General features: G+C 52.0%; 1 protein-coding gene across 1 annotated transcript; it reads right to left on the bottom strand.

Annotated features, from left to right (window-relative positions):
• Window positions 1–2,501: 2,501 nt before the first annotated feature.
• Slc22a11 (solute carrier family 22 member 11) lies at window positions 2,502–17,686 on the bottom strand. Its single transcript, XM_015999153.3, is given in 11 exon segments — window positions 2,502–3,224; window positions 5,451–5,657; window positions 6,192–6,300; window positions 8,368–8,505; window positions 8,508–8,581; window positions 10,177–10,286; window positions 11,686–11,809; window positions 14,137–14,305; window positions 14,376–14,530; window positions 14,918–15,021; window positions 16,578–17,686. Coding segments are annotated over 11 exon segments (1,644 nt in total). The 5' UTR covers window positions 16,971–17,686; the 3' UTR covers window positions 2,502–3,163.
• Between the last annotated feature and the right edge of the window lie 4,992 nt (window positions 17,687–22,678).

Here is a 22,678-nt window from a genome sequence, read left to right on the forward strand (position 1 = left end):
TCATGTTTTTTTGGCCAGGCTGGAAGCCAGCAAGCCCAGCCATCTTCCTGACTCCACCTCCCTTGGAGCGGGGGTGGGGGTGTGTGGTTCAGGTGTGCATAAGATGCCTGGTTTGTTATGTGGGATCTGAACTCTGGTCTTCACGATCATGCAATGGGCATTCCAATTCTTGTTACTTATTTCTAATTTAATTTAACTCCAGGATGCCACCCAAACATTCCTTAGAAGATTTGAGTCCTTTAAAAATGTATTCTAATGATAAATAAGGCTGGGGACTGATAGGGGCTCTTTGTGGTTGTGGAGGCAGAAGATGTATATGGTCATTCTAAAATTTATTTGTGTGTGTGGATGTGTGTAGGCACACACACTGTGGTGTGTGTGTGTGTGTGTGTGTGTGTGTGAGAGAGAGAGAGAGAGAGAGAGAGAGAGAGAGAGAGAGAGAGAGAGAGAGAAGAACTTGTTAAAGTCAGTTCTCTCCTTCTACCCACCATGTGTGTCCTGAGGATCAAACTCGGGTCATCAGGTGGTGACAACCCCCTGTCCCTGCTGAACCATCTTGCCAGCTCAGTGTAGGACATTTTTGTGAACCCTGGGAGGGTTTTAAGCAGAGAGAATTGGGTTTATATTCTGGTTCTTCTTCCCCCCTCTCCTCCACCTCCATCCCCAGGTCTCACTCAAGGCCAGGCTAGCCCGGAACTCACTGCATATCTAAGACTGGCCTCTGATTTACAGTAATCCTAACAAATGCGTGCCATCACACTCTTGAACTGTGTTTCCTAAGTTGTGGCCGGTGTGTGTGTGTGTGTGTGTGTGTGTGTGTGTGTGTGTGTGTTTGGGGGTGGAGTGCACTATGTGGATGCCAGGGGCCAGTTCACATTCTGAGCAGCATCCAGATCCAAGGAGGGGGAGATGGATTTGGGATATTTGAGAAAATAAAAGACTAGTGTGGGCCGGGCGGTGGTGGCTCACGCCTTTAATCCCAGCACTCGGGAGGCAGAGCCAGGCGGATCTCTGTGAGTTCGAGGCCAGCCTGGTCTCCAAAGCAAGTTCCAGGAAAGGCGCAAAGCTACACAGAGAAACCCTGTCTCGAAAAAACAAAAACAAACAAACAAACAAACAAAAAAGACTAGTGTGTGAGAGGGGCCCCTCCATACTAAAGGACCAGGTGTAGTCTTGATGTCTTTTTTTTTAATTGAAAAAAAAATCTTAAGAGAAATTTATTTAAAAATAACAGTCATCTGGAACAATATTTTTTAACATATTTCTTTATTGATTCTTTGAGAATTTCACATCATGTACCCCAATCTCACTCACCTCTTAGTCCCTCCATATCTGCCCCTCATCTCTGCAGCATGGCCCCCAAAAGAACCCCCCAAAATTAATTAAAAACAAACAAGCAATACACCCTGCTCCTCCACCTTTCCACACCTCTTCACTCCCCCTGGTGCCCTTGGGAGCTGCCCCGTCACGCAGTACACCCCTTCTGTCCAATCAGAACCACCCGCAAAATGTTCACTTCAATGAGTCACTGGTCTGGTTCAAGGCCTCTGACCTCTGTCGCTGGACTCTCACCGGAACTCCTCCCAGATATCCTGCCGTTGCCCAGAGTCATGGAGAGCCTGTGGTTAGCATTCTGCAGGACCAGTCCCTTAATGAACTCCAGCAGGTCATAGCCAGGGTAAATGTTAGGGTGGGCAAACCCAAGGCCCAGGATGTGAGTCTGGGTGGCAGCTAAGTTGGTCAGTGCGGGCCACTGGGACCCCCCCACCTCAGCTGAGCAGGGAGTAGAGTCAGCTGTCCTAGGCCAATGTCATGGGGCCGGCTCTCCCATGCCCATGGTGAAGGTTGGGACCATCTCTCCTGAGTGCAGGGGTGGGAGGTGGGGGGTGGGGGGTGGGGTGGTAGCTCTCCCATGGAGGGCCAGATCTAGCTCTTCAGTTGCAGTATACAGTGAGGGGCAGGGCCAGCTATCCCAGGGCCAGTGAGGGGCAGGGCCAATTCAGCCTGGCCCTCAGATTTCAATATGCATGGTTTCTGTGACCCCTGTGGAAACACAGGTCTTGGACATTATCACAGACACCAGCTGCAACAGGAACATGGACCCAGATGTGGCTCTCGGTCACAGCTCAGTCCGGACATTACCATGGCCCCATTGGCAACACAGGCCACCCAGATCAGTGTGGCAGGCCCTCGGACACCAACATGGTATCAGGTGGCTGTTCAGACCCATGAATCCAGACATGGTCCTGGCAGCAGCTCAGGCCAGATGTCATCATGTCCCCTGGTGGCAGCGACACAGATCGACATGGCCCAGAGGTGGCACAGCCCTTGGACACCAAAATGGTGTTTTTTAACCAGTGGGCTTTGGTTCCCTGTCCACCAGCAAGCAAGCTAGTCACATCTTCTGCAGAAGCCAGGAGTCACTTGGTACTTCGAATCCTGCTTCCCACAGCTCCTGGGTGTTTATTTTGACACTGTGTGCAGACCTGTGTGGCCTGTGTGGTGTGGTAGGGCTGGCCTCTCCGGCATGACAAATTAAATTGCCATTGGTCTTGTCTGTCCAGTGTTTGGACCATGTGTAAACCCAGGGCAGGAATCTACCCCTCACCAATGAGCAACAGGAAGTGATTAAAGCAGCCCTTTCTTGTAATATTCACTGCTCCCAGAGGGCAGGTGGCTGAGCCAGGGCAAACCCTGGCTGGATTCCGGCTCCCACAGGTTTCCTCTGGGGAGTGCCTCGAGATGATGCACAACCTGTGTACCCACACATGGCAGCCGTTAGCATACTGGGTACTGAACTCTCACCGGAACGAAGATCAGTTGGGCCCACACCCAACTCTGGAAGGTAAGTGCCTTCCTCCATTTTATAGCTGAGGACTCAGTTGAGGACACAATGGGGAGTCTGAAGCCCTAATCTTGAGCTAGGGTCCTGAGTGAAGGTGTGGAGAGGACATCCAGCTTGGGCAGGATGGAGAAGATGCTGAGGAAGGGAAGTACTGGAGTGAGAGTTACCTCCAGCTAGAGGAGGCAGCCATGTTGCCGGCCGGCCCTGCTAGGGTGAGTCCTCCTGGTCATTCAAGGGCTTCCTCCTTCAGACTGAAGAAGGGGCCACTCCTTCCCAGGAGGCTTCCACCAGCCAATGGCTCCAATGGTGGTGATATTTCTAGGACCAGGTGCTTTCCATAATGACCACCTCTTGCTGGTTACCCTTGGCTGTGGATGATCTAGAAAAATCCAGAGAGAAAACATTGGCACATGGGAATATCAGGTCTGGTGGGAGTATGGCCTCTCTGATACCTGGGCTTTATTACCCCCTGTAAGCCCCATGCCTAGAACCATACCCGAAACACAGTAGGTACACAATGAAAGTGAATTAAATTGAGTGTGGTGGTAAAAGTTTGTGATCCCAGCAGCGAGGAGGCTGAGGGAGGAGAACTGACTGAAACTCAAGGTCAGGTTGATGGAAATTGTGAGCTCCAGGCCAGCCAGGTCACACAGTGCGACTCTCACTCTCACTGGGCTGGAGAGACAGCTCAGCTCTTGAGAATACTTGCTGCTCTTGCGGAGGATCCAGGTTTGATTCCCAGCAGCCACATGGTGATTACAACCACCCATAACTCAATGTTCCTAGGGAATCTGATGTCTCTTTCTTGTCCCCTTGGATACCAGGCATTCACACATTGCACATACATACATGTAAGCAGAATACTCATACATGTAAAATTTAAAAAATTACTACATAAATCTTTTTTTCTTAAAACTCAGTCAATTAAATCAGCTGCCCTGCCTTTCAGCTGGGAGTCCTTAGATGAGCGACAATACCCTTTCTGAGCTGCAATTCCCTTAACAGTGAAATTGGACAGCTATACTACGACTGCTTTGAGAGGATGCTAGAGACAATATGTGCCAAAAACAAAAACAAACAAAATGCCAGCGGTGGTGGCGCACACCTTTAATCCCAGCACTCGGGAGGCAGAGGCAGGCGGATCTCTGTGAGTTCGAGGCCAGCCTGGTCTACAGAGAGAGTTCCAGGACAGCCAGGGCTACACAGAGAAACCCTATCTGCAAAAATAAAAAGACAATAAGTGGGCTGCAGATGCAGTTTAGAGATGAGATGCTGGCCTAGTACGAATGAGGGCAAGTGAGGGCATAGCTTCCAGCCCGGGCACTGAATAAAAAAGGGGAGGGGCTTACTAAGTAGCAAAGTGCCAGTTGCTTGACAACAGGAGAGGCCACCCCCCCCCCCCGCCCCCCAGGACCTGATCACCAGGATACAGGAGCCGAAGGGAGAGTCGGTCTAGTGAGAGCCGCGCACTGGAACTCCAGACAATCATTTAATCCTGAGGTTGAGTGTGAATGAAGCCAGTGCGCATGCGCTCTCTCTGTCTCTCTCTGTCTCTCTCTGTCTCTGTCTCTGTCTCTCTCTGTGTGTGTGTGTGTGTGTGTGTGTGTGTGTGTGTGTGTGTGTGTGTGTGTACACATGTATGAGCATGAGTGTGGAGGCCAGAGGTCAATCTTTAGTGTCATTCTTCAGGTGGTGGTCATTTTATTTTATTTTTTTATTTTTTTTTAATCTCACTAAATAGCCCTGCTGGCCTGGAACTCAGAGACCCACTCGCCTCTTCTTCAATCCCAGGGATTAAAGGCGTATGCCACCACATCCATCTACTGTGGTTTTTGAGACATGATCTCTTACTGGCCTGGAGTTTGCCAAGTGTGCCAGACTGGGTAGCTAGTGAGCCTTGGGATCTGCTTGTGTCTACCCTTTCGATGCTGGGATAATAAGGTCATATCAACACACCTACTTTTTTCCTCCCACGGGTTCTGGGGACTGAACTTAGGTCTTCGGCCTGGTAGGGTGAACCCTTCACTCATCCAGCTGTCTCCCCAGGCCTGCTTTGGTTTCCCCTCTGTCCCCCATTCTACATCTGAGGACACAGAGGCGAAGGAGATGCTGGTTAGAGGAAGCAGTTGGGAGGTCTCCCTTCCTTCCCTGCTCAGGAGCATCAGGTCAGATGTCAGGATGTCAGGAGTTCTACCAAAGCACGCAGCTCTTCTCCCTCTGAGCCAGGAATTCACAGCAACTTGGAGCTAGGACATCAGAGACTGTTGATGTCTTCCTGTGCCAGTTTTGGTAAGAGAGGTTCTGTAACTTGTCCACACAGGTGGGCATTCAGTCTGTGGCCCCATCCACACCATTTTCCTGCCTAAGCTACAGTCATCACCTCCCTGGGGGGACCTTGGGACTGTAGCCTTGCTTCTCTGAGCCTTCCTCATCCTGGAGATGGAAACAGTCACCACCGTCACAGGGCAGTCACAGAACTTCAGTGGCTTCAGTGGCACAAGTCTGGAAGTAGCTGTCTGTCCCTGCAGCCCCGAAAATCTCTCTTCAGTCCCAGCCCAGGTGACCCAGCCCAGGTGACCCAGCCCAGGTGACCCAGCACACTCACCCGCCCTCCAAGTCCTGGGTGGTGTCTGGGAGTGGGATTCCCTGGGTCTCCGGGAGGGAGACCAGGAGGACCAGGCTTGAGGCAATAGGGAAAGCCCCATAGGTGAGTGGTGGTGTCAGGGGCAGCGCCTGGCTGGCCATCTTAATCAAGGGGCCTGTTATGGACCCTAGGCAGCCCACAGATTGCAGGACGCCATCTGCTGTCATCCTGTGGGAGGAGAGGAGACTCAGATATAGTTGCCACTGTGGCTGGAAGGTGGTATGTCAGGGCCCAGGGACTCAGGAGTGAGATAGCTGGGTACAAGAGTCACTGTCTCATCTCCAGAAGCAGCCACCTCCTCCATGGAACCCACCTTGGTTTCCCTGTGGATCTTCAAGGTAACTCTCTAGGGCCCTTAGCATCCTCTGTGTCTCTGGGCACCTGGGGGCAGCCTCAGTGTCTACCAGGCCACTCAGCTCCAAGCTCTGAGTCTCCATATTATAGGGGAGTCAACAGACACCATCAAAACACATTAGTGAAGGCCAGGCATGGTCAGAAAGCTGAGGCAGGAGGATTCCTGTGAGCATGAGGCCAGCTTGGCCTACATAGTGAGAGTTGGTCTCAAAACACCAAACCCAATGTCAAGCCTGGGTATCCTGGGGGCGTTAAGGGGCCCTGCCAGTGCTCCCCACTGAACCTCTGGGGGCGTCCCGTCCCTGGCTCCATGACCACACCCACTCCTGAGGCCCCAACAGCACCTACCTCAGCTGAGTCGGGAAGAGCTCTGTCTTGTACACAGAGAGAGACGACAAACAGACCCCGAAACAGCCTTTCCCCAGGATGGCCAGGGCCACACGCAGAGTCTGCAGGTCTGCAGGAACAACGGTGACGGTGAGGGCAAGTCAGCAGTCCTGGGCAGAGCCAAGGCGGTGCCGGGCTACCTAGCACCAGGTGAGGGCACAGTGTGGCATGAGGTACCTGGCCAGGGGCCAGGGAAGAAAGACAGGTGTGTTGGGGTGGTCAAGCCTGGGGCAAATTCACAGTATTTCCATGACTGGGAGGCTATGTTATGGCAGGTCCATAGCAGGGCCCTGGGAAGCCCAGGTGCCTGGAAGCCAAGGCTGGTTCACTCTCCTGCGAGTCTGGCTTGGACCTTGTCTCCCTGCACTGTCTTACCTGGTCTCACAGGGGCTGGAGGTGTGCCTCAGTGGTACAGCACTTGCCCAGCCATCCTCACTCCGGGGGGCGGGGAGTTTTTCGGCTGTCACTGTCTTTGAGACAGGGTTTCTCCCTGCAGCACAGAGCTTTGCCTGCCTCTGCATTCTGAGTGTCTCCACTGCCTGGCTGGGAAAAGTCTTATAGAGGCCGTGGAGAGGGCTCAGTTTCATCCCGAAAGCATGAGGGCCTGAGCCGATCACACCCAAGTTCAAGGCTGGTGTGGTGGTGTAGATTATAATCTTAGTGCTGAGGAGGTAGAGACCTGTGCCTGCCGGGGGCCGGCTAGCCAGGAAGTCTAGCCTAAACACTGAATTCCAGTCCAGAGTCACTTCTGAGACAGAGAAGCCCTGTCTCAAAAGATACAGACTGCTGGGCATGGTGGCCCACACCTTCAATCCAAGCACTCAGGAAGCAGAGGCAGGTGGATGGATCTCTGTGAGTTTCAGGCCAGCCAAGGCTACATAATAAAATCTGTCTTTTAAAAAAAAAAAAAAAGATATGGATAACCTTTCTGGAATAACATCTGAGGTTGACCTCTGATCTCTGAGGAAGCTTACATGTGTGCACACACACGTACACATGGGGCAGAGAACCAAAACTAGTCATTTTAACATGATGTTCCCTGTAAGTTTGAATGTTTATTCTCAGTTGGTGGCTCTTTGTGGAGAACTAGGAGGTGTGGCTTGCTGGAGGATTATGTCCCAGGGGTGGCCTTCCATCGCCATCCTGCGCCCTCCCTGCTTCCTGTGTGGTTGAGATGTGAGTCCTTGGTGCTCAGCTTGCTGCCTGCTGTCTCAGCTCCGCCCTCACGGACTGTGACCCTCTGTAACTATGAGCCACAGGAGCCCTTCCCTCTCAAAGTTGTCTTGGTTACGATGCTTTGTCACAGCAACACGTAAGTCCCAGTCAAGCATAGTCTCACCAAAAGACTTCACCTCTGAAGACTTCTCAGAGCTCTGCATACTGCCCTATTTTGGGGTGGGTGGAGGAGATTGCTGTGGCCCAGGTTCAGGCACAGGTCACCTTCTCCTCCACTCAGACCCTGCCGGCTGCCAGCAGGGGCGTCTCTCTGCATTCCTCCGGGCTATTACTGTAGTGCAGGACACAGGTCCCTTTCCCCAGTCTCCAGCTGAGCTTTGAGAGGGACAACGAGGGTATCAGGTCCTACAGCTCCTTCCTGAAGAGAAAACCAGCTCCTGGTCCCCAGAGTAGCTGTTACCACTGCTGCCTGGCATGGTGGTACAGGCCTGTGATCCCAGAAGCAGGCAGGTGGGGCAGGAGGACCAGTTCAAGGCGATCCAAGGCTACATGGGAGTCTGAGGTCAGCCTGAGCTATTTGAAGTCCTGTCTCCAAGCAACTGAAGCCAAAACAAGTGACAAGAAGAAACACCTGAACAGATGCATGTCTGAAAAAGCACGCACGCACGCACGCACGCACGCACGCACGCGCGCGCGCGCGCGCACACGCCCTTTCTGCCCACTCAGGTCCAAACCCTGGCTGTCTGTGTCACTGAGTAATTCAGGCAACTGCTTCACTTCTCTGAACCCCAGTTTCCTCCTCTGGGAAATGGTCAGGGGCTTTGTGATAGTCATAGGCCAGGCAGAACTGGGGTGCTGTGGCTGTGGCTCAAGCGGAGAAAAATGAAGTGTTGTGGAAGGGCGTGGTGTGGCTGGGTGACAGGACTCTGCCCTGGCCTCCCTGCTCAGCCTCTTGTCTCACCTTGTGGCACCAGCGCATTGGCTGAGATGCAGAACCCCGCCAGGGAAAAGAAGCCCCCCAGGGTCCTGCGGGCGCGGCCCAGGAACCTGAGCAATAGGACGGCTGTGGCTCGGCCCAGGAAGTCCACCGCTCCAAAGTCTGCAAGAGGAAGAGGTTCCCGCCCAGGCTTTGCAGGTCCAGGACCAGGCCATAATAGGACAACAATAGGGAGAAGCTATGGGGAGAGCCAGAGTCAGGTGCATGCCACCAGGGAGCGACCCCAGCCCGAAGCATCATCTCTCACTGGCTTTGTCCCAGGGAAGGTGACAGCAAAGAGGGAGCATGTTCCTCAGCCGGGAGAGCATCCCAGGACAGAGCGTGGAGGACCTCCAGAAGGGCCACCTGGTTCCCAAGCTCCCTGACTCCTCAGTTACCCCTGAGGACAGGGCGGCCTCATCCTCCAGCTCCACGGTGCTCGAATTTAGTAGCGGCTACAAGGTGAGGTGATTCCTTTGCACTCTCAAGCCCCGGTGGCTTTGCTCAGTGGATGCAGACAGCCTGGATGACGGGTGCAGAGCAAAGCTTGGTGTGACAGAGGTCCCAGCTTTTCAGACTTCTGTGGACACTGACTGTGGAGGATTTAGAACGCTCCCTTCCATGGGAACCGCAGAGAGTTGTGGGTAATGGCAGGGTTAGCATTTCAAAGGCTCTGATTTGAATAACAAAAGATATTCTGTGGCCCCTGGGAGAGCCCGGAAGCCTTGAAGGTTTTTTTTTTTTTTTTTTTTTTTTTAGGGGGGTGGGGATGGGGTCCAAATGTTGGCTTCCAATTTATCAAGAGAAAAAAAACCCTAAAAATGAAATATTACCAAAAAAAAGCATTTGATCCCATTCTTTGTTCAGACATAAATTATTAGTGGTTATAACGTATATGTGGCTAACTATAGTGTAAAAGACACATTTTTTCCATCGTCTTTTTTTTTTTTTTTTTTTGGTTTTGGTTTTGTGATGGGCTCATGTAGCCCAGGCTAGCCTACCACATCCGTTTTTGTGTGGTGCTGGGGATCGAACTTAGGGCTTCCTGCCTGATAGGCAGGCACTCCTAGCCTCAACTTAGTTTTATTGGCAACCAAATTCCAATCAAGCCTCATCTTCCCTTTTCAGATGCTCTTTGGATGTCATGCCAACTAAATTTGCTTACAGGAGATATTTGCTGATCCCTAGTGCTTCTCAAGGCAGGGCCTCTCTGTGCAAGGCATGGTGGGTAATAGATGGGGACCAGGAAGCTGCTTGGTCAGGTTTCAAGTACAATCTCCCACCAGGAACTACTCACCCATCTGGGACCTACTTTTCCCATCTGTGAAATGGGAGCTATAAGGAGACACTCAGCCCTTGTCACGCTCTGGGGCCTAGCTGTAACCATGAGCTGTTAAGGCTGGCAAACAGCGTCCTCTTCAGCTATGGTCCATTTCCAGGCGAGCGTGGCCCTGGTCTCCTGCAGGGACTGCCATTCCAGCTGCAGGGGCTGCCATTCCAGCTGCAGGGGCTGCCATTCCAGCTGTGCCTCTCAGCTGGCTTCCAGCTGCAGGGGCTGCCATTCCAGCTGTGCCTCTCAGCTGGCTTCCAGCTGTAGGGGCTGCCATTCCAGCTGTGCCTCTCAGCTGGCTTCCAGCACACACTCATGCCCAGGTCAGCTTCCCCCCTGTCAAAACAGCCTACTAGGACTCCTGTCTCTCTGCCGCCCTTGGGAGACCTGAGGGTGCTGGGTTCCCTGGACACCACCCCCAAGCCCCAGCTGTGCCTCTGAGAGAGGTGACCAGCACATCCTACTTCACCAACGCGATGACGCAGGTTCTCTGGAAGAGCACAGGCACACGGAACAGGTCCAGCACAGATCCCGGAGTCTCGGTTGCCTCGCTGGCCACGCTAGATGTCAGCACCTCCAGGAGGGGAGAAAACAGGAGCAGCATTAGGGTGACAGGCCTGTGCCGTGCCAGGTAGTGGTCCTCAAGTGGATAAGATCGAGGGCTTAGCCTGGCCTGGGCCTCTGGACCTGTGACTAGGAAGGGCAGCAGAGATCTCCTCTGGCCTCTGTGGCCTCTCCTGCAGGCCTGGCTTCCTGAACTGAACAGAGGAGCGGCCACAGTTGCTTGTCAGGCATAACAGCCCTGAGGACTGGCACCATGGCGTGCCACCCTGGCCAAGCTGGCCCCTTCTCTAAGGGCTCATTCAGTCCACATGCACCCTCATAGCCTGGCATTAGCTTTCTGGCCTGTTTCTGATAGCTCCCCCTGGTACCTCCACAGAACTCTATGTCCTCTATCCTCTGCTGAATTTCCACGTACTTTCTAAAAACAGCTAGCTTCAAATAACAACCTTATTTCCCCGGATACATCAAGGGGTCCATGAGGCAGGTGTGTGAGACACACAGGTTTAGGTCACAGATGAGACAGGTGATAATAGTAGTACTGTTATTGGTAGTGATGGTGAGGATGGCAGTGATGGTAGGGATGTGGTGATGGTGCTGATGGTAACAGTGATGGTGATAGTGGGCCTGGTGGGCATGGCAATGGTGGTGGGAATGGTAATGATGCCTGTGATGCTGGGATGGTGATGATAGTGGAGATGGCAATCAATGGTGGTGGGATGGTGATGATGGTGGAGATGGCATCGATGGTGGAGGTGATGGACACAGTGGGGATGGGAGATGCCACGGACCACAGGAAAATATCGTAACTCAGCCGGTTATGGCAAAGCCACTACCTGAAGGGATCAAGGAGTTCCTTCAGAGGAAGCCAAATCTCAGGGAATATTTGGTGCTATTTGGCTCATTATATATCAGCTGTCTTCTGTTATGAAAATCATGTGTACCTTCATAGTTTTCCCAATAGATTTTTTTCCTAAGAACTGCTAATAGTGTGGACTGATCACTCTTTGGACATATATGTTCGAGGTATTTGGAGAACAGCCTCAGGAAAGACTTCCTTCCCTCAGGCTCAGAAGTGATACATGTTATAGTGATAGTGTTTTGTAGAGATACTGATGGTGATATTAATGGTAGTGTGGTGAAGAGGAGATCCATTGTGGCGGAGGAGGTGGTTGTAGAGATGGGCTGTGTTGGTTCTAACACTGCTGCTGAAGAGGTTGACGATGATCTTGCTTTGATTGGTGATAGCAACAGTATTCATGTGGTGATGGTGGTACTGATGGGTATATGACTTCATGTGATGACGGTGGAAGTTTATGTGATGTTCTCGGTAAACTTGATGGAGATGTTGGTGCAGTAGAAGCTGGGGGCAATACAGATAACACCCTACTGGACATATTTTCCTGACTCACCTCTATGGTCAGCATCTGTTTGGTTTCTTTGTGGCCATTTATCCTGGCTACCTTCTGGAGTTCCTGAAGCGCTTTTTCTGGTTGACCTGTGGTAATCAGCCATCATGCAGATTCTGGCAGCCACCTGTCAAAGAAGCAGGTACTTGCCTAGAACCTTGCTGTCCTGGAACATCATGGGTACTCCTGAGTTGGTTCAGAGGGGACAGTGGGCAACAGAGCCCCCAACTTGATGTGACAGAGGAGCAGGAAGGTTCTTTGCATCTGTCCTCTGCTGTGGGATGTCTTTCTGTATGCTGTGAATATGTGTGGCTCCCATTGGATAATAATAAAGCTGTTTTGGCCTATGGCAAGAAAGTTTACAGCCAGGTGGGAAATCCAAGCAGAGATACAGAGAGAAGAGGGCAGAGTCAAGAGGGACTCGAGCTGCGACCAAAGGAGCAACAAGATGCCAGCCGACTGGTAACGCCATGGCACAACACACAGATCAATAGGAATGGGTTAATTTAAGATGAAAGAGCTAGGTAGCAAGAAGCTGAAGCCATAGGCCATACAGTTTGTAGTTAATAGAAGCCTCTGTGTGTTTACTTGGTATTGAGCAGCTGCGGGCCTGGGTGGGACACAGAGAAACTTCCCTTACAATCCTGTTAAAGCAGGATTGGGAAGCTTGGAATTCAGCTGAGTCCAACACCCAGACTCCCTCCCTCTTCTTTTCTGGGATGCCCCCACCTGGCCTCCCCTGATGCGGGAGCTCCATGTCTAGTCTATGTAAAGACTTCGGGGACACAGAAGCTGTCTCTCCAGGGACTCTGAGGTCAGTTCTGTGGTAGAAAGTAGAAAGGCCACATGGGTGGTGGGACGCTTCAGCAGGTAAAGGGACCAAGCCTGGCAGCCTGAGCTGAGTCTCTGGGACTCACATGATGAGAAGAGTTGTTCCCTGACCGCCACACACAGTGGCACACACACACACACACACACACACACACACACACACACACACACACACACGAGAGAGACAGAGAGAGAGAGAGACAGAGAGAGAGACTTGGTGTTGTTTTATTCTGATTTTTTTTGTTGCTTTTTTGTTGTTGTTTTTTTTTTTATTACTGTTTATTTCCCATAAGGCAGAGATAAGTGAGTCTATAAAGCCAGTCTGCTTGTCCCCAACCTTAAGGGCTGCTCTCCTGGGGGAGCATTTCTCTGGTCAAAGACACTGGGTTTGCCTATTTGAGGCAGTCTGGCACAGTGGCTAAGCTGGCCAATCCCGTGGCACAGGCCTGTGGTCCTGCTGCTCAGAAGGTTGAAGCTGTAGGTTCACAAGGCCAGCCTGGGCCGTGTAGTGAGTTTCAGGCCAGCTGGGGCAATTTTGTTTCAAAATAAAAAAAGTAAAAAGAAACCCAAAATATAAGTCAGTGGTACAGTGGCCCTTCAGTCTCATCCGGAATAAAAAAAGTAAAAAACTAGAACAAACCTGCCTGCCCAAGTTCAAATCCTGCCTCTGGTTTTTACCAGCCTGTCTGATTTGGGACAAATGATGAACTCTCACCTGCAAACAGAGACACTCAATATCTTATCAGTAAATGTGTGGCCACACCTCCAGTGTCACAAACCACACTGTCTATGTACCAAGTCCCTGTAACTTGTCATCCAGTAGCATGATACATCATCATGCCATGGCTGTCTTCTTTGTTTATCAGTGCTCGTCACAGAATGGAAACACTATGCTGTGGGTGACGTTAGTCTGTTTTAGTTCCTGGTGTGTCTTCAGGGCCTGAAACCACATCTGGCCTGAGGCAGGAACTCAGTCCTATTTAAGAATGAATGTAGTCCTCCACACCCTACAAGTGTCTGACTGGGGCCTGGACTGACTGGTTCCAGTCTGTGGGTGCCAGAGAACCACAGTGACATTCATTTGTATTGGTTTTCCTGTCCCTCCCCACAGCCCCCACCCAAGCAAGGGTTTCCAGATGTTTGCAGGACTCTAAAAGTAACAATGATACCCACAGTCTCATCTCTAACACTGGCCCTTGCAGACTTGGATGCCAAGTGCCCTGCGAGGGTCAAGCTGGGGTCGGGGACAGTGCCAGCATGAAAGGAGGATGGGTCAGCCCCAGCCCAGAGGACAGAAGCTGCTACCCTGCTTCCACCCCATCCCTGCCTGGTGGGACCCAGGACCTTCTCATTTTCCAAGAAAAGGGGAGAGCATTACTTGTTTCTGGTTTTAAGATCTCCTGGTTTTAAGTGTTGGTAATGTCTCCTCTCAGGTCAACACTGTGTGGTCCCCACTTGGCAGGAACCACAGGCTTCTGGCCAAAGCATTCACCCAGGGACTCCAAATGATGAGCGTCTTTGTCTTCCTGTGGTTCCCAGCAGGATGTGACCAGTTAGAGGGTGAGACAGGAAGACTCACTCCCTCAATGGGTCTCCCATGAAAAGAGACCCTAGTGTACTGACCAGGACAGCAGGAATATGGCCAAGAAGGGGATGGACACAGCCAGCTGGAGGTTTCGCCAGTCCTGCGAGGCCAAGGCCAGGCCTGCCAAGGCCATCTGGCCTGTGCTGTAAGTGTAGCCCAAGATCGTCATGGTAACATCCCTCCTGCGGACTGTGGTCCACACAGCCACTGAAAGGTGATGCAGAGGCCCCTTCTACTATAGGGCAGGAGAAAGAGCGAAGGCCTCCAGGGTACCTACTCAGTGTGGCCTGGGTCATAATGATACCAGCCAGCCCAAAGGCACTCAGGAACCGGAGGCCACAGTAGATGAAGAAGTTGGGAGCCAAGATGGCGCCAGCAGCAGCCACAGCCACTTTAAGATAGCACCAGAGCAGCATCGACTTTCGCCCCAGCCTGTGAGGATGAACAAGTGGGGTGTCGGGGTGTCCCTGGGGGCCCCACGCAGGGCAGGTGACACCTGCTTGAGGCCTGACAAAGGGAGACAAGTGCAGCCAGCTTCACCTTCTCAGAGCTTCTAGAAACTTCTGGAAACATGAAAGGCTTTGTTATTCAAATGCTAGTATCTTGCTCTCAGGGTCAGTACAAACTTGTGGTTAAGAATATGGCTTTGGCATCAGGCATCCAGGTCTGAGTCCCCTGGGGCTCAGTGGCAACATGTGGGTGACTGGAGAGGAAGCCGCCTCTGTTTGAGAACTCTGGAGTGTGCCTGACACCTTCATGCCTTCCGCTCCCAGAGAGCTATTCTGTCCTGGGCGAGCCAGGAGGAGAGGAGATACTCACCAGTGGGAGAGAAATCCCCAGACAAGGGCTCCTGCCTGGGTCCCAGCCATGAAAATGGCCTGGCCCAGGGCCTTCAGGCTTTGGGAGCTGCACACCAGGTCCCACTGGAAGAGAGAGAAGCCTGACAGTTTCCATGTTCCATGGAAGGGTGACTGGTGGGGAGCTGAGTGGAGCCTGGGTCCTCAAGGTTCCCTACATCTGAACGTGGGTCGCCATAAACCATCAGAAGTACAAGCCAGATGATAAAATCCTCCACTTGAGGGAAGGGTCTGGAGAGGAACATGCTTGCCAGAGAAGTCGAAAGATGTGACTTCAGTCTCCAGAACCCACATAAGAAGCTGGGCATGGGGGTGCATGCTTATAATCCCAACATGGGGGTGGGAATCCTAACAGGAGGATTCTCTGGCCAGGCAAGTCTGGGAGCCTGCTGTCCCACGCCAGGGAGATTCTGTCTCACAAAACAAGGTGGAGGCTGGAGAGATGGCTCAGGTCGTTAAGAGCCCCTTGTGAAGACCAGCATTCAGATGCCCACCCCTATAATAAGTCAGGCATCTGGAACCCCTGCCCTGAGGGGAACAGAGACAGAAGGATTCTAGGGCTTGCTCGCTTCTGGCCTAGCTGAGAAAATGTGAGGCCAGGTTCAGGGAGAAACCCTGCCTCACAGGGACAGGCAATGACAGAAGACACCTGACACCTTTGGACTCTGCAGGTGTGTGTAGGCACTTGCACATAGACATTTACACACACACACACACACACACACACACACACACACACACACCACACACACACACAAACCACACACACACACACACAAACCACACACACACACACACTTTTTAAAAGGTGCATGGCTCTAGAGGAATGACCCAAGGTTGACCTCCAGCTTCCACGTGCACATACATGCATATCCATATTTACCTGTTCATGGACGCGCGTGTGCACATACACACTCTCTCTCCCCGGCCTCTCTCGACTTGGGCAAACTATTCCTAGATCTGTCTGTTTTCTTGTACACTCCAGTTTTGTTAAAGGACCCTGCTTAGACTGTTCAGCAAGAACATCCCACTCTGTCTCGGTGAGAATCCTGGTTTAGCCAGCCGCCTCCAAAGTTGCCATTTTCTCCCTCTGACCCTCCCAGGCTCCTAGCTGTGACTGCGCTTTTGTCTTGAGTAGGAGCCCATCTCTCACCCCCACGGCCAGACAGCATCTCTACCTGACGGTTTCAATCCCTGTGGAGAGGTCGAATCTGCCTTCCCACATTGGAAAACTGGATAACTGTTTTATGTGTTGGTGTGTGCATGGCATGTGGGGGGGGGGGGTTACATATGTGTGTGTAACGGCTGAAGCTGACAATAAGTATCTTTCTGAATCACTCTTCACTTTATAGTTTGAGACAGGGCCTCTCACTGAAGCTGGAGTTCACGGATTCGGTTGGACAGGCTAGCCAGTGAGCCGCAGAGATCTTCCTGTCTCTGTCCCCTTAGCACTGCCCACACCTCCCCCTTTAGAGATGGGTGCTGAGGGCTTGGATTCAGGTCTTCAGCAAGCAGTCTACCTGCAGAACCATCTCCCAGTCCTGTATAACACTTGAACAGTTGTTTGTCATGCAAGGCTCAGGAGGAGGCAAGTTGTGCAGGCCAGCTCTGGGGACCCTTACCCTGGTTACAACTGTGGACGTGAAGGTACTGTGGTCATAGACCCAACCATCCACACATGGCTCTGTGGCGGCCTCACTCCTGTTGGCAGCTGTGGCATTGGGGTCCAGGAACTGCCACTGTGGGTGACGGAAGCAGCGGCACTGGTCAGGCTGCAGGTTGGGGCCAAGTGGGATGGAGATGGCCAGGAGGGCCTCGCGGGTCAGGTGAGTGGGCACCTCAGAGCTGTTGTCCAGCACATGGGTCCAGCAGTGGTGGTCTGGGACAGCAGCCGAGAAATTCTCCAGAAGTACATGAAAAGGTGCCAAGAGGGCAGGGAGAAGCAAGGTGCCGATCTGCAGGACCTGGAAGAGTCCCACACCCCCAGCCCTGGCCAGAAGCTCCTCAAACGCCATGAGTGGACCTGATCCTAGCCGTCGGGGCCTGCTGAGACCTGCTGGTCCTTATGGATGCCAAGTGCTCCCAAGCTCCTCCTTGCTCTGCTGGTGGAGACTGGGGTGGGGTGGGTGGGAGGATAAATGTCTCCTTGCCTTGTTTCCAGGAGTGATCACTGGGATGTCCCAACACTAGAGAGTGGACGTCAGGTAGAGGGCTCACTGGACCAAACTGCCTGGATGGCCAGGCTTCTACTAGGTCAGGATGGGGAGGCCTGAGCCCTCCTGGCTTCTCTGGTACCAAGAGGGAAAAGTCAAACAGATTTTTCCAACCTCCAGGGCAAAGGTGTTACTGAGTCATAGCCATGGAGGGACTGGCTACTGCCACTACTTACCTGGGGGCAGTCAGCTTTCGTTCACCCTCAGCCTGGGCTTCGATCCCTGACTCTTCTCACTCGGGGACTTTACACCCTTTCAAACTCTTGGCATAGGGCTGTCCAATCGGAAAACCATGGCCCTCACTTGAGCCCAGCCAGCTCAGTGGCTGATGCTGGCAATTGCTGGTTAGTGACATATTTGCTTCTTTATTCGGGGGCATGTGTATGTGTGTGGGAATGTATGTGTAGGTCAGAGGACAGACCACAGGGTTGGTGCTCTCCCCCCATCATATGGGTTCCAGGGATTAAACTCAGGTCCCCAGGCAAAACCCTTTACCCACCTGACCCCATCCAGAGCTCTTTTTTTTCTGGGGCTCTTTATCAGACTGGAATCTTTAGGATGGAACCCGTGGCTTTTGTTTCTCAGAATCTCTCCGAAGTCACTTGAGGGCCCGAGTGGATGCGCATGTGTGGAACCTCGCCATTTCTGTGCTCACCCAAAGCCAGGCCCTCTCCCGTGTCCCCTGTGGGGATGAAGCCAGCCTGACCCGAGTGCAGCATCTGAGCTGTGCCCCTGAGCTGTGCCCCGTGGTGACAGCCATCCTCTGCTCCCAGATTCACCTTGTGAGCTGTGCTCTGTGCCCTTATCCACGTCTCACAGCAGCCCAGGACAGAAATGGTGTTAACTCCCTCCAACAAGAAAACAAGGCTCAGAGAGGGCAGGCAACTTGACCAAGGTCAGTCGGGCTCAAATTCGAACCAGGCACCAAAGTCTGAGTTCTCCAGATGTGGCGTGGGCAGTGCCTGAGTGGCCCCCAGCTGGTCCGGAATACAGGATATGGGTCAGAATCTCAGCCGGCCCCAAGTCACCTCTCTGGGTAGCAGAGGGAAGTGTCTGAGTAGGTTTTAGAGAGAGAATTCTGCGCGGGTGAGGACCCTGGACTTTCAGGAACCTCGCTAGAGGGCTGGGGGAGCTATGTGGGACTCCCTGGCTCTGCCTCAGCATGCGAGCTCACTGTGCTGTCAGCAATAGCAGATCCAGAGAGACGGGGTAACCAGACCAGAGGAACCCATGAAAGGCAGTGGGAGAGGGGTAGGCCAGGTCCAACCACAGAATCTGGTATCCTGGCGTTAACCTTGAGCATGGCCTCACCTCCCCGTCCCTCTGATTTTCAGTCTGTGAAACAGAGCAATGTTTGCAAACCTGAGCATACATCAAAGACCAGGCTGGTCTCTCGCCTGCACTGCCCTGCCCCCAGCCTCTGGGGATTCTGCTGTGCTGAGAGTCTGGGTTCCAGGAGGCAGAAAGCCAAAGCATGGGGGTGGGGATTCATTTCCCTTCCAACTCCGTCCCTGCCCTTTGCCTGTCACGGACTCCTCCAGGATTTGCTAGCAGAAGGTCAAACCTCCCGGATTTGCCAGAAGGCTCTCGGAATCTCCAGCTGACTTCCACGTCCAGGCCAAAGAATTTTTAATTTGTATTTTCTGCTTTTCTAGGGCTGCTGGGGGCAGGGCGCGGTGCGGCTGCTCCACCACCACCTGGTGGTCACACCCGGGACTGCAGCACCTCCCAGCCCCAGGCTGAGCTTGCCGGGCTTGGTGCCTGTCTCCTCAGTCTCCTCAAGGATGAACAGGTCCGTGAGGAGAAGGCCCTTGGGAAGAAAGGCAGGCAGCCTTAGACGATGGCTGCTCTCTGGGGAGTCTCACTCAACTTGTTTGGATGGGGTGAACACCTGTTCCTCACAGGACCAGGACTGATGCTGGGTTCACTTTCCCAGCCTAGGGCTCCCATGAAGGAAACCAAAGCTAGGCTGGCTGCCAGATGACCTTAACAGGCCCTGCCCCTTTCTTGTCTCCAAGGTGGGGTCTTTTGTTTAATGTGGTAAGGTTAAATGAGATAATGGACAAACGAATGTTTGCTTACACCACGATCACCATCTCCACCATCACGGTCATTGCGACAGTCTCTCATCTCCATCGTTGTCATCACCACTATCATCCATCCCACCCCCCCCACCACCCCAACCCCCCACCACACCACCACACCACCACCATCATCACCATCACTACTGTAGCCATCTCCACCATCGCCACCATAACTGCTGTCATGACTCACCATCGTTACTGTAGCCATCTCCACCATCTCCACCATCTCCACCATCTCCACCATCATCACCACCATCACCATCACCACCATCACCACCATCACCACCATAACTGCTGTCATGACTCACCATCATTACTGTAGCCATCTCCACCATCGCCACCACCATCATCACTACCACAGTCACCTTCACGATAGTTGTTATCACTACGGTCATCACGGCTGCGACCATCCTCATCAGCACCGCTGTAGACACCATCATTGTGCCTTTCTGCTTGCTCTTCCTTTGTCTTTGCCAGCTGAGGCTGCAACTGCAGGTCAGACCCAGCCTGGTTGTGGGGATCCTTGTTTGCCTTGCCTCTGCACCCTGTCAGAAGCCCGGCTCCTCAGAAGGTGGGGTCGTGATTCCGCAGGATCTCACATACTGGCTTCCACTTTGCTTTGTTTCCCATGGTACCCTTGTGAAAATGCCTGACAGAAAGTCACAGGGACACTTTCCACAAATGTCATTGTCTTCCTGGCCTCACTGGGCAGGAGGCACTGATGGGCCCTGGTAAGGGCAGACCAGGCCTTGGCTTTCCTTCTCTTCTTCCTCCTTGAGGGCATCACTTCAGAGATCCCCTGGAACACCAGGAGCCTACCTCAGTACTTTCTTCAAATCCTCTCCAGCTCATGGCCAGCAGCAGTTTAGAAATATCCTCTGTGTCACAAAAACCTCATCTTTTCAAACCTCCCAGAATTCACATATATGCCTTTTTTTTTTTTTTTCAAGGAAAATGGAAGAAGGAAGTTCCTTACTTAATACTCAATCCTTTGGCTTTGGAAGTTGGGTGAGGGATGGAAGCCTGGGCCTCATACACACTGGGGAGGTGCTCTACCATGGAGCCATGCTCCAGTGTGGCTCTGTCCTTCCGTGTGTGTGTGTGTGTGTGTGTGTGTGCTTGCATGCTTGTGCGTGTGCACAGAGGCCAGAGTGGGATGCTGAGTGTCTTACTCCATCACTCTCCACCTATTCCCTTGAGACAGGGTCTCTCTCTGAACCTGGAACCAGCCTGGCAGCCAGCAAGTCCCAGGGATGCTCCTGTCTTTGCCTCCCCCGTGCTAGGATTACAAGTGTGCTCTACCACACCCGGCATTTTCAATGTGTTCTGGGTGTGAAACTCAGGCCTTGCCTCCGCAGCAAGATAAAAGGCAGGAACGTGTTTCAGAGCGCTGCTTTCTGCGGTCTCCACCCTGAGGTCTTTTCCATTTATCTATGGTCATACAAAGATAAGATAAAAAGGTCAATTATTGAATCTACTTTTACAAAAGGAACTGCTTGTTTAAATAGGATAAATAATGAAATTTTTTGTCTGAATTTGTCAAATGTTAATGGACTGGACATTGTTAATTTAATTCTTGACTGTATATTGTATATACTTATTTGATATAGTTTTTCTTGTATTAGTTATAAGCTTTAAATTTTAGACAGAAAAAAGGGGAAATGTGGTGATATTGTGTTCCCCAAAATATATAATAATAAATAAAAACTCTAATAAACTTATCTGGGGGTCAGAGAACAGAACAGTCACTAGATGCAGAGACCAGAAAATGGTGGCCCACACTCCTTTAATCCTAGCATTCCTAAAGCAAAGATCCATCTGCTCTTTGAGTTCAAAGCCACACTGGAAACAGCCAGGCATGGTGACTCACGCCTTTAATCCCAGGAAGTGATGGCAGAAAGGCATATAAGGCGTGAGGACCAGGAACTAGAGCTAGTTAAGCTTTCAGGCCTTGGAGAAGCAGTTCAGCTGAGATCCATTTGGATAAGAACTCAGAGGCTTCCAGTCTGAGGAAACAGGATCAGCTAAGGATTTGGCCAGGTGAGGTTAGCTGTGGCTTGTTCTGTTTCTCTGATCTTCCAGCATTCACCCCAATACCTGGCACTGGGTTTGTTTTTATTAATAAGACCTTTCAAGATTCATACTATAATACAAAGAGGAGCCAGCCAGCAGACAGCAGATACTAGAGGAGGCAAGGGGTGAGAGTATGGTCTTGGGCAGGGGGAGGTTGGCTTGCAGGGAGGTTGACCAACTCCCCATGGTGTCAGCTGTTAAGTTTGACAAGATATTGGTTTCCTCTGACCTTTGCTGTTCCAGGGGTCACTCGCCATCATTACATATTAGCCTGGGCAGGATCTGGCCCTGGTCATGTAGGGTCAGCACGAGGCTGAAGTCAACCAGCTGTCACACATCACAGAGGACAGGACAACCTGTTTTAGATCAGGACCCCAGCCCAGCCCATGTCAGAGACTTGAATGTAATTTGTTATTCCCAAAGTGATCCAAGAGGCTCGGATAAGGGATTGGGGCCAGCAAAATCTGTAACACTAAGACCTGGGCTGTGAATGTAAGTCAGTCAGCCAGGTGTGCTGAAGAAAAGCCAGCTGTGCTGGACAGTTTTATGCCAACTTGACACAAGCTAGAGTTAACTGAAAGAAGGGAACCTCAATTGAGAAAATGCCTCCATGAGATCCAGTTGTAGGGCATTTTTTCAATTAGTGATTGATGGGGGAGGGCCCAGCCCACTCTGAGTGGTGCCATCCCTGGGCTGGTGGTCCTGGGTTCTATAAGAAAACAGGGGGTTGGAGATTTAGCTCAGTGGTAGGGCGCTTGCCTTGCAAGTGCAAGGTCCTGGGTTCAGTCCTCAGCTCTGAAAAAAAAAGAAAAGAAAAGAAAAGAGACAAGACTGAGCAAGCCACGGGGAGCAAACCAGTAAGCAGCACCCTCCATGGCCTCTGCATCAGCTCCTGCCTCCAGGTTCCTGTCCTGTTTTGAGTTTCTGTCTTGACTTCCTTCGATGACAAACTGTGGTGTGGAAGTGTAAGCCAAATATGCCCTTTCCTCCCCAACTTGCTTTTTGGTCATGGTGTTTCATTGCATCGAAAGAAGCAAAGACAGTTACCTAAACTGAGCCTTGACTGTTACTCTGAGAAGGACCAGCTGACCTTGTGATTGGGCGATGGAAGAACTGTTGCCCAGCCTATTATGGTCAGATGCTATGATTCATCTACCTGTCAGAGCTCAAAGGGGCACACAGGGGACCATCCATCACAGGAGCCCTTGGACAGCTGTGTCCATCTGAAGGGATGAAGTTGGGGGAGGGGGGCTCTGGAAACTGACCATTAGAATTGTGGGCTCAGCTCATGCCCTTTCCTACCTTTTCCCACCCTGGCCCCCAAACCATTGGCAGCTTGTTTCTCAGCCCACT

Source organism: Peromyscus maniculatus, chromosome 1 (genome assembly GCF_049852395.1).
Source record: "Peromyscus maniculatus bairdii isolate BWxNUB_F1_BW_parent chromosome 1, HU_Pman_BW_mat_3.1, whole genome shotgun sequence".
NCBI lineage: Eukaryota > Metazoa > Chordata > Mammalia > Rodentia > Cricetidae > Peromyscus > Peromyscus maniculatus.